Raw genomic sequence first — 13,578 nt, forward strand, 5'->3', positions numbered from 1 at the left:
ACCCACTTATCTCAGCCGCGTGGTCACAAGTAGACCGATATTATAAAGGCAAACAGAATATACCATACGACTTTCATCGGATCTGATAGGATCCCCCACGATAAAATCTCAGCTGTTAACGTATTCGAACTTTAAGTTCTCAACATTCTGTGCCCACAGTTTGGGTTACGTTATTGGGCCTATGACACTAAGCCTTTTAAGGGTAAGGGTAGTTTAGTATTGACTTATTGCTTGAGAAGCAAGAAACCGACGGATGCCCTAATTCAGTGTAGTAGACTAAGAACTATGACTTAGTAAAAGAAAAGGCTTTCGTATGTATATGAGAAGCCCATCGATTTATCGGCCTCGCATAATGTTTCAAAAGTAAACGAAAAACCTCTTGATCGGCCTAAAAATTTAGATGGCCCCAGAGCTTGTGCAGCCTAAACCATAAAAGAATGTTGCCATTTGATGACAAAATAGTCATGTAATGTTTTGGTCTCTACTCTAACAATGACAAAACAAACATAGTTATATCCATTCAAGCAACGCCATTAATTCTTTGGTCCATTTATTAGCAAATAATCAAGTCGACAAACAAAAAAATCTCTTAGAAGATTCTCATAACTAAGTATGGTGTTTAAAATATATAGCATGCTAAAAAATGCATATAGCAGATCTAAATTATATTAATTAAAAATCCCATAGAAGTATATTTAATTAAAATTTTGTAACACAATTTTTGTTTAATTATTAATTACTAGATCATTTTGTGAAATTTATACATTTACTATAAAACCTTACATATAATTTTGTTATTTTATTATTATGAAATTTAATAAAGAAAAGGTCCAATAAAACAAAAGAAATGGGGGAAAAGAAGGAAAGACTTGTAAGAAAGAGGAAGAAGAATCAAAGAAAAATATAATCTAACCTATACTAAAAGGAGAATAAGCTCAAAGCTCAGCCTATCCACGTCACCTAAGAAAATTAACCAATCATAAGACTCTATTTTGACACATCACCTTGGCTAAAATAGAGTGGAGTTTCGTATGGGCTTTATTATATTATCGGTCGACCCATTTGAGCACATGCCCAAAAATCTGTTTCGTCGTCGTCTTCAAGCGTCAAGAGTCTCTCCCCCGACTCTTCCACTTCATCTTCTCCAATGTCTGGGTTTTTTTTTCCATTACCTTCTCAATCAATGAGGATGTTAAAGCTATTCTCCAACGTTTTGTTCCACCTACCTTTGATACTTCTCCTATATAAAGCTCTACCTCTAACCTAAATCCATCCAGAATCAAAAACCCTACTCTGCAGAAACTAAATTGCAATGAAATCCACAACGAAGTCTCAGCTTACCACCGGCATATCTCCCGTCGCCGTCTATTTCAACGACATCTCACCAAGACCAGATGAGTCACAGCTTCGGTTTCAGGTAATCCATCCTTTTAGCAGGCTTCTTCGTTTAAATGTGGCTCTTTGCTTATATCTTCGTTTAAAACTGTTGTTATTTCGTTTCTCATGGTTTTGAATCTAAAAATGCTTAGATTCTCTATTGGTCTCTTACTCTGCTTATAAATTGGTTTCAGAATAAAGTCGGCCAGGTATGTGATACTTAGCCACCTTGAGCACGTACACATATGTGTCTCACAATGGAGAGAAAGTTGCTGTGAAAATACAAAGATCTGGACTAAAGTTTTCGATATAGATCTATGTAACAACTTTTGTGTTATATTATACAACCTTTGGACATGGATGCTTTATTTATGCTAAAAATGACATATTTTCTTATCAGGAAATTTGATGTTGCTTGATGAATATTTCTGGAAAAGTGATCCATTTGCCCCAAACGCCCCGGATGGTATTTACGAAAAATGTGCCATGTAAGTCTTTTTAACATAAAGTAGTTATAACTCTGGCTCTAAAACATGTGGCGCTGATATATCAAGAGTAATGCTAAAGTGTCAAACTTATAATGGTTTCAAACTTATTTTATGGTTTGGCTGTTTTAGATACTCCAAACCGCCTACTTTCATGATGTTTAAGTCAATTTCAATAATCTTGATAATCAAGACAAAGCTTAACCACTGCTTGAAAAAATATTTACAATCCATTATTTGTTCAATTAGATATTTAATCATAAATAAGAGACTAAATCATGTTATTATGTATACACTATATATTGTTCTCTGTTTGTAGCTTGCAGATAACCAAAGTTATGAGTCATGAAACTTTTTTAAAGGACAGGTGGTGCGCTCTGGGAATCACAGCAAGGATCCTCAGTACCACAGTCTGGATCACTTCTTTGACAGGTTCTAACATGATCATGCCACTTTGGTTACACATTGGGTCTTTTGATTTTGAAAGTATTTGAATTTATATTAGTTCTGTGTTTTGATATAAGCCAGCCTCTAAATGTAGACCCCAAAAACATTTCTGATAGTTTACAGCGTCTACATTTAGATCCGACATGGGTTGTTGGTTCGATGAGGCTAAATAGTTATATTTACATGAAGTTCATGGTCGGCTTCAGTGCAAATGCAAAGGTTACAAAATAAAATACCTGATTTATCTCCATTTATAGAGTTAGTTTCATTACAAAGTTCTCTCTGTTTTCTTTGTTTGATGAAAATATGTAAATAAATTGTAGGCAGCGAATGTATATAAGAAGAAAGCTGAAAGTCCTACGAAAACATGGATACAACATGGTATAGTTACTGGTATCAGTTTCACAGATTCTGTCTTCGTCCTCTTCATTTCTTATGTAGCCAGTTTGTATGATATTGGCTCAAATTATTCTTTTTTGTTTTCTTCTCTATGTTTCAAACAATAGCTCTGTTTTGAGAGAGTGGAAGCTGTAAATCATCAGTAACTGTGGCAGAGGTTTAACGATCCCAATCAGGACAGACACTCTTCGCAGAGTTGATATTAAAGCCATCAGTTGAAAAGGGTAAGGCAGCAAAGCAGGCTGGTAAGCCAAAAATAAGTTTTGTACAGTGTAAATAAACAGAGCAAACATTGCTAACGGAAAAGGAGGAGAAGCCAGTGAAACCAGTATCATCTATGTAACTGAGCTACCTAACGCTCATGGCTTCATTAGTGGACTGCAACAGGTATTTTTAACTGCACTTGATCAACTATGCAGCCCTAATTTCCGGATTTAAACTAAATTGAAAAACGTATTCCCTGTTGCAGGCCTATGATACAATGGTGGGTGAAAGAGGACTTCAGTTATCAGGCAGAAAATAGTAGAGAGTGGTAGCCATAGCAATTTTTAAAGATCCTATGGTGTGGGCCGTGTGGTTTAGGGATGAAGCAACAATTACTGTTGATATTTAGTCAGAGTCTGGGGTTCATGAGTTAATTGCATAGGTTAGAAAGAAAAGCAAGCCACTGATCCCAATATATGAGGGTCTCTATGTTTCTTTAGTACAACTTCATTTGACTGCTTCTGCGAAAACATTTTTTAAGGGATTACCTACCATTTGAGCAAATATGGAATTGACAGCAAACATATTTTCCATTATGAATGATTACAGAGCTTCGAGAATGACATTGACTTTCACAGAATGTTAAAAAAAAATGATCTAACAAAGCCAGTACAATCCTAACGAACCCTGCAATGGCAGAACGCTGCATCCATTACTTCTTACAAGTATAAAAGGGATCACGGCAATTCCTAGGCTACTTTGGTGAAAAGGTTCGCGGGAATACAAAGAATGAGGAAGAAAAAGAATGCAGTACTGAGGACTCCTTTCTCTGATCACCATGTCCGTGAGCTGCTGTATGTCTCCGTAATTAATAGAGACTCTTCAAAATAATTCCATATCGGAAAAGCCTGCCAATACTTTCCTAACTTGAATAGAACTTCGTTGCTTGATTTGTTCATAATTATTTTTTGGATATTACATGGGTGAGGTGCATATAGCTTGGTGTCTCTCAATGCTCATCAGGTGATATCAAAAATTTATAACTGATTAACCTCTAATCCTAAAAGAAGAAGGTGATGACGTGCTCTTAATATTATCATCATGTCTAACTCATGTGAATTATCAACTTAACAAACTCATTAGATGATGTCAAAAAAAAAAACAAACTCATTAGATTCACTCTTTGGGTTATACAGTCATGTTCACCCGAATTGATTCAGAAAACACAAGCAATTCTAATTATCTACACCCGTCCCCTTTTCACATATATTTAATCTACATGTTACATTGTTACCTATATTAATATTTATTAAATCACAAATGTTTTCATTACTTTTTTTCTAAACAGCAAAAGAGTGAAGAAATGTAATAATATAACTAATACTAATGCAACATAATATTACAAATAAATGTTTAAAAAATACATATTACAAACAATATGAATACTCAATCTGTGTGTAGAGGTTACGAAATTTAAAACTACTTTTTCAGCATTCATACTTCAGTCACTTAACTAACCAATTAAATTGTTTCCGTTCTCCATTGAAAAAGGCATTGTTCACAGGGATGTAAAGCTAGGTAACTTTGCCTTCTCTACAAAGAGTCAGACCCGAATTTGAGAGTGTGCCCATGGAGTAAATGCACAGGGCCCAACTTTTACTAATTTTCTTTAGAATTTAGGGCCCTAAATTTTTTAAACCATTACAAAACATGACCTAATAATTTTAATGATTTTACTTTATTAAATAACATTTGTAAAAAAATTTGGACTAGCACTGGACCCTCAATCTCCATGAGACGGGCCTGCAAAGAGCAAACAAGCTATCTCATTGCCTTTATAACCTCGCCACAGTTGGCAATTCTCTAGCACGTTTCTCTTATCTATAGCAACAACTACCGGTTAATGTTTCATATAAAATAATCATAGGTAACAATCATATTTTTTGAATACTAAGGCCATTGTCTAATAGAAGCACTGAACAACTTTGCTAACACATGCGTTCATGTTAAGATAGCTTTATGATATAACCCTAATCATTGAATAATTTTGATATATTTGAACTTTTTTTTTTTTACAAAATTGAGATAAATTTTAAATTTAGTTTCACGTTTTCAGACTAATTTTAATTGATTATCTATAAAAACAGCATTGAAAGACCATGTTGTCAACTACATAATACCAAATAAGAATATATACATAATACACAAAACCAAACTACATTACTCTTTTTAGTGTAGAATATGCGCTAAAAAAGATAGAATTTCATATTTCAAATATACGTCAAATAAAAAAATAAAGTTGTTAGAAATATACAAATTAAGTTAGTACAAAAATATTTACAGATTATGTTAAGAAAACTAAATACAAAATTAAAGTAAACATTTAACATAGACACAACAATCCGTGCGTAGCACGGACACGGACCTAGTAAAAACAAAAGTAGAAACAAACGCATGCACCCCTCTCCTCTCCTCTCCGTAAATCGCCTTGGTCCTTTCTAGATCTCTCTCTCTCTCTCTCTCTCCTCTGCTTTCGTCTTTAGCTTCTTAGGGTTTTTGATCTCTTTGCCGTTACAAATCTCCTCCCCAATGTCTACTTCGCCGGCGCATATGAAGAAGTCTCTCCACGGCTTCTCTTCTCCCCTCACCCTTGGACCTCAAGTCTCCGCTGCTGTCACTGACGTCGACCCCAAATCGGACCCATCGCCGGAGACGCCCCCTGTTTCCAACCGAACCGTCGCGTCGCGATCGTCTCGTCAGCCGCGCCTCTCCTTCTCCTCACTCGCTCCGTCGTCCGAGCGCGATCACCATAAGAAGGCGAAGTCCGACGAGAATCCGCCGCGGAGAGAGGAAGCTCCGGCGTCGGCGGAGGAGGAGGACGAGAAGAGGAAGTGGAATCTGCGGCCGAGGAAGGCGTGCGGCGGTTCGAAGAAGGGGAGCGGCGCGGTCCCCGCGGAGGCGTGCGGCGGAGGAGGAGCTTCGGAGGCGAAGAGTCAGAAACCAGTCGCGGCGGTGGTGGAGGCGAAATCGAACAGGCAGAGAGGGATTCCGGCGGAGTCTCCCGGGTTAGGCGGCGGCGGCGGGGGCGTGGAGGCGAAGAACGAGAATCACAGGCTATGGGTGGCTCTGTCTCGTGACGAGATCGAGGAAGACGTGTTCAGCATGAGTGGGAACAGGCCTTCTCGTCGACCTCGGAAGAGGACTAAGACTTTGCAGAAACATCTCGATGTAAGTCACAAAGTGTTCGACGAATTGCCTCAAAGAGAAGATTACCTCTCATCATTGAATCTGCGAGTGTAGGTTATCTTCCCTGGGTTGTGTCTTGTGGGGATGAATGCTGATTGCTTCAGAGTATCCACTTCTCCCGCTAAGGTACTTTTAGGCTTTGATCAACCAAACTACATTGATCCGTAAGATTGTGTGGAGTAGAAGCAAATGAGGTTTTAATACTTTGGTGCTTACAAAAGAAACCCATAGTTGCAAAATGATACTGTTGCATTGCGTTGTTAATATTCAATTAATGACAAGGAACCAAGTAACAGCTGTTGTATTTCATTTGCAGCGATGATCGGCCCATAAACATGTCGACAAAAGGTGAAGCTATCTATCATTTTATGCATAATGTTATCCATTGCTTGATTTTTTTGAGCAATGGGAGTAAGTAGTTGGGAACTTGTTTCTGGTTTGTTGCAGGGTAGATAGGAGGGATGCTTGGTGACATGGTCTAGAAATCCAGAATACACAACAGTAAAAGATAGGAAGAAGACATATATCTCAAGAGGCATTGGCTTGTCTCATATCAAACTTAGTAGGAACAACGTTATATAAAGTAAATATGGGTAAGTTCATAAACTATATTTATAAAGAGAGAGAGGGTGGTTGGTTCGATTTTGAGTTTATCGATAATGAAATACAGAAAATCGGTTAGTATGGTGCTTTGTGTAGTTCAATTGAATCTCATGGTGGAGTACATTTTATTTCTCTGTGTTCTTTTCCGTTTAACTTGCCGAAGCAAAGCAACCGTAGTATGATTTAAGAAAAGTTTTGTCAAACCATATAAAGCGAGACTCATAAGGTCTCTCAGAGATATCAGGAAAATCTGCAGTTAAATACTTAAATAGTTATGGTAGTACTGCTTAATTTCATACTTACATCGAAAAGGTGAAAGTAGTTGTCACAAGTGTGAGACGTAGACCACTTCAATTTTTTTTACATCTAGAGCGATGATCAGCCTACCCTAAAAAGCAACCAATCAGCTTGAAATCTTTTTTTTTTCTGGGAGAGGTATATTATGCCATGTCTCAGAGTTCTGCTGTGAGTTGTTGACGAGATTGACCACAAGGGTAACTGAGACTGAGAGAAGATACAGGGAAGTCTCAAGTGAACGAGAGTCACCAAGTGTGTGCTATAAAATCACCCATACATGATTTGGAATAAAAAAAAACAAAAGAGGAAAGTCATTGCCCGAAGTAAACAAAGATGAGATTCGAGAAGTATTTATATTGAACTGAATTTATTTTACAAAGATATTGGCTCTTACTGGGGCCTTTCTCAAGTCTAGCATGATGTGCGATTTCCTGTCCTCCTAATCCATTTTATCATACACCAAGGATTGCCAATAACTTTGGCAGTCAATGAGCAGGTATCAATCAAATCTTGACGGCATCGAGTTGTTCGGCAGTGGGTGCATTAGCAACAAAGTTGATTACAACTTCCTGATTTATTACAATGTCATTAACTCTCTGTCGGGATTGGAGCCTCAACATCGTGATCCATGATTGATACATAAACTAAACATTTAGTACTGTATAGGCATTTGCGAAAGAGTTTACTATATACAGATTACCATCTGTATAGTTTTATACTCCATAAACTCTAAACCAGATATAAAAATCTAAACCATAAATCTCAGAATCAATTACGTTTAAGTTTCCCACTGCCTCACCCACAAGAATATGTTGTCCTTCATATTCATGTGACTAAGCAAGTGGCATCTTATGCCACAAGAATATGATATCAAGGATAATCTATATCCGCAAGAAACTCAATGGGCTCTCGTTGTATCCTCAATGGGCTCGAACTCAGGATTTCAAAAATCCAGTATATCTAAGATAACCTATGATAATCGATGATCATCTATTTCTTTTTATGTCACTGTGATTTTTGTGTGTCTATTCGTTTATTTGCATGAGCGTGCTTAGTTTAGAGAAGGTTGTCCCATTAATTATGGACTCCTCATTGTTAATTTATTACTATAATGATGGCAACAATTATATAGGAAGTTTAGGACATATCATAGGTTAACTTTTATGCGTTTTTCTTTTTCATTACTTGATGATTGTAGTCCACATGACTCGCACCGTTTCTGCGTTTCTATAGCGATGCCAAGTACTCATTTTGTCGTTTTATTATAATATTTTGATTGTTTCTTTTAGGAAATTAAATACTTAGTTCCAAATCAAAACTTAATCGCTATCACATGTAGTTCAGGCCGACTAATAAGAAAACTAGAAAAGGAGTAGTGTTCAAAGTGGGCTCCTCTTGTTTCTGGAAACCCGATTCACTTGAGAGCAACTCTTTAATGATTACATCACACACACTGTTATAACAGATGCGAGAAGAATAATGCGGAAACATATGATTAAACACGATACATAAATGACATAAAGATTCGGAGTGATTTATCAAATTGGTTAATATTCACACAAAATGATAGGTTTTATTATTGGACATAATTCTATATTATTGTTGTTAGAATAGGTTCAAAACATATATCAACACACACCGAAAACAAATCATAGGTACAATGTAGATATCAAACATTGCACGTGTCTCGCATTATAGACCGAAGATATTCCAAATGATTTTTGGTTAACCGATGAATCCATCACATGAGCAACAGCTCACCCCATTAAATATGTATAAGAATAAGAATAAAATACATACGAGTAGGAAATGGTGTATATGTTTCTGGAGAACAATTTTCAAATATATCCCACTTTGTGGCTTTAGCCAATGTTCAAACGTTTGGAAGGTTAATTGGTTAAATAAAGTGTTCAAAATCATCTGATTAATGTAAAAATAAATAAAATTTACCGTAAGAAATCGTTCTTAAAGGATACTCTAATATAGTTCGACGTGCGTGCTTTGTCCTATAAGTCTTCATACAAATTACGCTTAAGATCTCTCGTCTTAAACTAACGTAAAGTAAAAATTCACGAATAAAAGTTTATATAAATTAACCGCATGGATCCAGCTTCAGAAAGCAACATAATCATCTAGCAGTAGAGGATGACGTTTATATACTCATACCCATTTTTTGTTATAGTGTCAAGATTAGGAACAAATTAGTAAGCTACCTATAAACATCTTCAAAGTTTACATTTATTTGTGATTATATAGCTTAATCATTTTCAGTTATATTTGGATAAGAAGTCGAACATGCATCTTATATATACTCCACGCTTATCTCATCCATCCGCAGACCATGAAGAATTAATTGATGATTTATATCCTCCCTTATCCTTCCTCTAGTGACTGGTGATATTGTGCATTTTCTCAGCATCAGGAGAAGCCTTCTCACTTATACTCGTCTCATTTGTAATTATGAATGAACCTTCTCTTTTAAAAGTTATAAATAAAATCTTCCCATTTGGACATTATTAATTAAGAAAATATTATTTGACCACTGACTGGGGACAACCAAGAAGAGCATAGCTGCATAGGAATATTTGACCATGAATGCACGTGTGGGTGGACAAGAGCACACGAGTGCTTCGCTGTAATGGGTGGTGTGGTTAGCTTAGGAATGTGTGCGCCACGTCCGTTCCACATGGGAGGATATATCGCATGCACGAGCCAACTTGGTCCTTTCTAACCCTTTCACAAAAAAAAAACTTGGTCCTTTCTAATTTTTAACTACAAGCATTCCTTGAAGCTTCTCCATAATTACTACACTAAGTGTGTATTTTTATAGAGAACACAGATTTCCAGAACCATTATTGATAAAACTAAAAATTAATCGTGACGAATGACGATACTAGAATTTCAATAATGGTGTTTCAAAAAAAAAAAATCTCAATAATCACGCAGATATAAAAGTAATATTCACAGAATCTGTATATATTAAAATTGTCTTATATATATCGACCGAGTATCAAAAACTGATAAAAAAACATTTATGCGAAACGTCAAATTGGAATTATCTTCTTTTTACTGCTTGGACTTTTTCTTGCTCATTATATCGATGCCACTGAGGCACTGACTATCTTTCAAGTATAATAGATTTTAAGCAATCGAATTATTACATGTTCGAGAGACTATATAATATTCGAAAACATAATAGGGAACTAAGGAAAGTTAGGTCCAAACATTTAAAGTCCCCTAATGATGGTGACATTAGTCTACAGCAAATTCTGTTATTAAGCTACGCATCAAACATGATTTAACAACATTGAGCATTATCATTAGTCCTACCCAAAAAGCAAAACATATATATACGCGATACGCCTCAAATGATTACATCATCAGAAAATAACGATTTGTATTTTTATTCGTGAATCTTTGCTTTACGTATTGGCTGAGACTGCATTTTAACATTCAGAAATAAGAAAAAACATTCAGAAGTAAATGTATTGAGTTGATATTCTAGTTGTTAAAAAAAACATTTTCTTTGCAAATTTTGCGTATAATGATTACAAAGAAGCGAAAATGATTGAAGGCGCGTCGACGCAAATGATAAGATGTCGGCGTGTGAGGATACAAAATAAAACGCACGGCCGGGTCGAGTGTTTTCGGGTCCCCTATAGTCACGTGAGGGGACCTACCTGCCCATATTACCCTCTCGAGCCCAAAACTGTAGAGTTCTCAAATTCGATTTAATTAAATTCAGACCACTCTAACAAAACTTCTTAAAATAAAATCCTAATAAATCATCTTTCAGCTGTGAAAAAAATTACACGTCTTACATTTTTAACATAAACACGTCTTACATTTTTTAACATAAACACGTCTTCCAAGTATTGCGATTGATAATCGAAATTCAAAAGATACATCTGTGTAAAAATAGGGGTTAGATATAGATTTTAATCGATTATGTAAAAAGTCTACAATTGGTTAACAAAAATAAAATTCTGTTTTTACTACAAAATAAATATGATGTTTTATAGTTTAACAGTTTAACTAATTTCTTTTTATTAGTTTGTTATTACTACCACGTTCTATAAAACTAATGGATACAGAAAGTATATAAATTCTTGAAATGAACGTATAGAGAGAAACGGTCAATAAATATTGGATCCATGATTATGGTGTTAAATGAAGTGATAGATCCCACGTCCCACATGGATATGACTGGATCACAGCAGTTTATTGGCCCACAACTTTGAAGGAGTTCAGATTCATGTGGATTGTGTATTTTACCAACCACTTGATTTATTCCATTTCTCAATATTTAATCAACCAATATTGCCAACTATTTCTTTGATATTTGGTATCATCCTTGTGTGATCTCGACTGATTAATTTTCTTTTCTTCTATAGACATACCATATACTTATACATATTTATGTGCACAATCCTAAGTTCAAAAAAAATAAATACATATATACTTTCCACACACGTTAATTTTGTTGCTTTTGGCAGGAATTTACAAGAAGATACTGTAATGTGAGTGTTAATTTTGAAACTAAAGCACTTTGGATTCCATACATATACAGAATAAATTTTAGTTTTAAGGAAAGAGAGGACTTATATGATGTACTCTCTATAATAGTAAAAGAAGGAAAAAGACAAAGAAAAAGTGAAAGACAATGAGGCAACAAGTTGGTGATAAAATAATAGAGGTTTCAAAAGGTCATTATAACGATTTACATATTAATTGGCCAACATGGCAAGCTCTCATTTCATTCAACTCCTATATTAATCATCTCTTTTCATCCCATTTCACACCTCTCTATCTCCATCTCTCCATAAGAACCCTAGAAGGTTGATGTTGTCCTCTTTACACTTCCTCCACTACCAAAACTAGAGCTTTTGAGGACAAACTCAAAGTTTCTCTTGTCACCTCTACTCATAAAAACCAAAGCGTTTTATATATATATTCTCATTTCACAAAACCTTACTTTTTGAAAATTTTCTTGGGTCAAAGAAAATATTCAAGGCCTAGATTATATTTATCATGATGATGGGAAAAGAGGATTTGAGTTTAAGTCTGAGCTTGGGGTTTGCACAAACTCACCATCCTCACAAGCTGATGAATCTCAAACCCACTTCTTCACCCATATCTAATCTCCAGATGTTTCCATGGAACCAAACCTTTGTTTCCTCCTCAGGTGCACTTCTTCTTCAAGGTCTTGACCTTTTCTTCAAGACACAAATAGATCTAGAAATAACACGTTTCCATTTTTGCAGATCATCAAAGCCAACAGTTGTTTACGAAAATAAACGTGAACAGCTTGCCGGTTGATTTGGAGGAGGAGACAGGAGTTTCTTCCCTAAACAGCACGATCTCTAGCAACGTGAGCGGCAAGAGGAGAAGCGAGAGAGAAGGAACATCAGGTGGTGCTGGAGATGATCTCGACGTCACTTTGGATCGATCTTCCTCACGTGGAACCTCGGAGGAAGAAGAAGAAGAATACGGTGGAGAGGCTTGTCGGAAGAAGCTTAGGCTATCCAAAGATCAGTCCGCTGTTCTCGAAGACACTTTCAAGGAGCACAATACTCTAAACCCCGTAAGTCCACTGTTCATCATCATATTAAAGAGAGAGGGTATTCTTGTAAATAATCTGATCTAACATGAGCTTTATGGTATTTCTACAGAAACAGAAGCTGGCTTTGGCTAAGAAGCTAGGCTTAACCGCAAGACAAGTGGAAGTGTGGTTCCAAAACAGAAGAGCAAGGTGGGAGTCATATATAACTCATTTTAGGACATTGATTGGCTATTTTACCCCTTTAAAGCAATGTTTATTTACAATACAAATCAATTTTTGTGTCTTATAGGACCAAGTTGAAGCAAACTGAAGTAGACTGCGAGTATTTGAAGAGATGCGTAGAGAAACTGACTGAAGAGAATAGACGGCTCGAGAAAGAGGCTGCGGAGTTGAGGGCACTAAAGCTTTCACCGAGATTGTATGGTCATATGAGTCCACCAACCACGCTTCTCATGTGTCCATCATGCGAACGTGTGGCCGGACCATCCAACCACAACCAACGGTCTGTGTCTTTGAGCCCGTGGCTCCAAATGGCACATGGGTCAACTTTTGATGTGGTGCATCCTAGATCTTAACTTTATTTCGTTTTTATGGGTCAACTTTTGATGTGATGTACGTTTTAGATTATTGACTCCCACTACATCAATACTTAAAAGCCTTTAGCATTGTTAAAAAAAAGCCTTTTACATTTTAAATTAATTAAATCTGATTAAATTAGGTGTTCTTGTCTTCTTGATGACAAACAGAATTGGAAAAAGGGGAAATCACTTTTTTTTTCTTTGTCCATTAGGCACACTAACTACCATGTTGACAAAATCAGGACTCTGCCTTCATTACGTTTAACAAAGATCTTAATACATGCAACCATGTTGGATTTGCTGTTATTCAAAGTAAATAGTATTAATACTTGAAAACTTCATTTGATGATGGATTAACTGTTATGATACATACTGAAAT

General features: G+C 36.1%; 2 protein-coding genes and 1 long non-coding RNA gene across 8 annotated transcripts; all 3 read left to right on the plus strand.

Annotated features, from left to right (window-relative positions):
- The first annotated feature begins 856 nt into the window (after window positions 1-856).
- On the plus strand, window positions 857-3,476 carry LOC125607105. 5 transcript variants are annotated; one of them, XR_007338415.1, is made up of 7 exons: window positions 862-1,417; window positions 1,572-1,696; window positions 1,778-1,865; window positions 2,230-2,528; window positions 2,633-2,690; window positions 2,816-3,095; window positions 3,178-3,476. It is a non-coding gene; the product is annotated as an uncharacterized LOC125607105 (long non-coding RNA). The 5 variants fall into 5 exon arrangements; XR_007338414.1 differs by having other exon boundaries at window positions 864-1,417; window positions 2,182-2,528; XR_007338413.1 differs by having other exon boundaries at window positions 857-1,417; window positions 1,778-2,528.
- A 1,871-nt stretch (window positions 3,477-5,347) lies between these two features.
- On the plus strand, window positions 5,348-6,901 carry LOC106440242. Of its 2 annotated transcripts, none has more exons than XM_013881863.3 (4): window positions 5,348-6,140; window positions 6,213-6,284; window positions 6,475-6,506; window positions 6,611-6,901. In XM_013881863.3, exons 1-3 carry the CDS (start codon window positions 5,502-5,504, stop codon window positions 6,478-6,480), a joined length of 717 nt encoding a protein of 238 aa, XP_013737317.1. In that variant the 5' UTR covers window positions 5,348-5,501; the 3' UTR covers window positions 6,481-6,506; window positions 6,611-6,901. The 2 variants fall into 2 exon arrangements, with proteins under 2 accessions (XP_013737317.1, XP_013737316.1); XM_013881862.3 differs by having other exon boundaries at window positions 5,350-6,140; window positions 6,606-6,901.
- A 4,874-nt stretch (window positions 6,902-11,775) lies between these two features.
- LOC106440241 (homeobox-leucine zipper protein HAT1) lies at window positions 11,776-13,335 on the plus strand. Its single transcript, XM_013881861.3, has 4 exons — window positions 11,776-12,243; window positions 12,323-12,642; window positions 12,731-12,810; window positions 12,911-13,335. Exons 1-4 carry the CDS (start codon window positions 12,090-12,092, stop codon window positions 13,194-13,196), a joined length of 840 nt encoding a protein of 279 aa, XP_013737315.1. The 5' UTR covers window positions 11,776-12,089; the 3' UTR covers window positions 13,197-13,335.
- The last annotated feature ends 243 nt before the right edge of the window (window positions 13,336-13,578 follow it).

This window comes from Brassica napus, chromosome A3 (genome assembly GCF_020379485.1).
Source record: "Brassica napus cultivar Da-Ae chromosome A3, Da-Ae, whole genome shotgun sequence".
NCBI classification, from domain to species: Eukaryota; Viridiplantae; Streptophyta; class Magnoliopsida; order Brassicales; family Brassicaceae; genus Brassica; species Brassica napus.

What these genes read in the sequence shown, in the direction of transcription:
- LOC106440241 (XM_013881861.3), top strand. Translation starts at nt 12,090, where the DNA reads ATGATGATGGGAAAAGAGGATTTGAGTTTAAGTCTGAGCTTGGGGTTT. An exon ending in AACCTTTGTTTCCTCCTCAG is followed by an intron (nt 12,244 to 12,322) that starts GTGCACTTCTTC and finishes CCATTTTTGCAG; the next exon opens with ATCATCAAAGCCAACAGTTG. An exon ending in TTCCAAAACAGAAGAGCAAG is followed by an intron (nt 12,811 to 12,910) that starts GTGGGAGTCATA and finishes TGTGTCTTATAG; the next exon opens with GACCAAGTTGAAGCAAACTG.
- LOC106440242 (XM_013881863.3), top strand. Translation starts at nt 5,502, where the DNA reads ATGTCTACTTCGCCGGCGCATATGAAGAAGTCTCTCCACGGCTTCTCT. An exon ending in CTTTGCAGAAACATCTCGAT is followed by an intron (nt 6,141 to 6,212) that starts GTAAGTCACAAA and finishes CTGCGAGTGTAG; the next exon opens with GTTATCTTCCCTGGGTTGTG.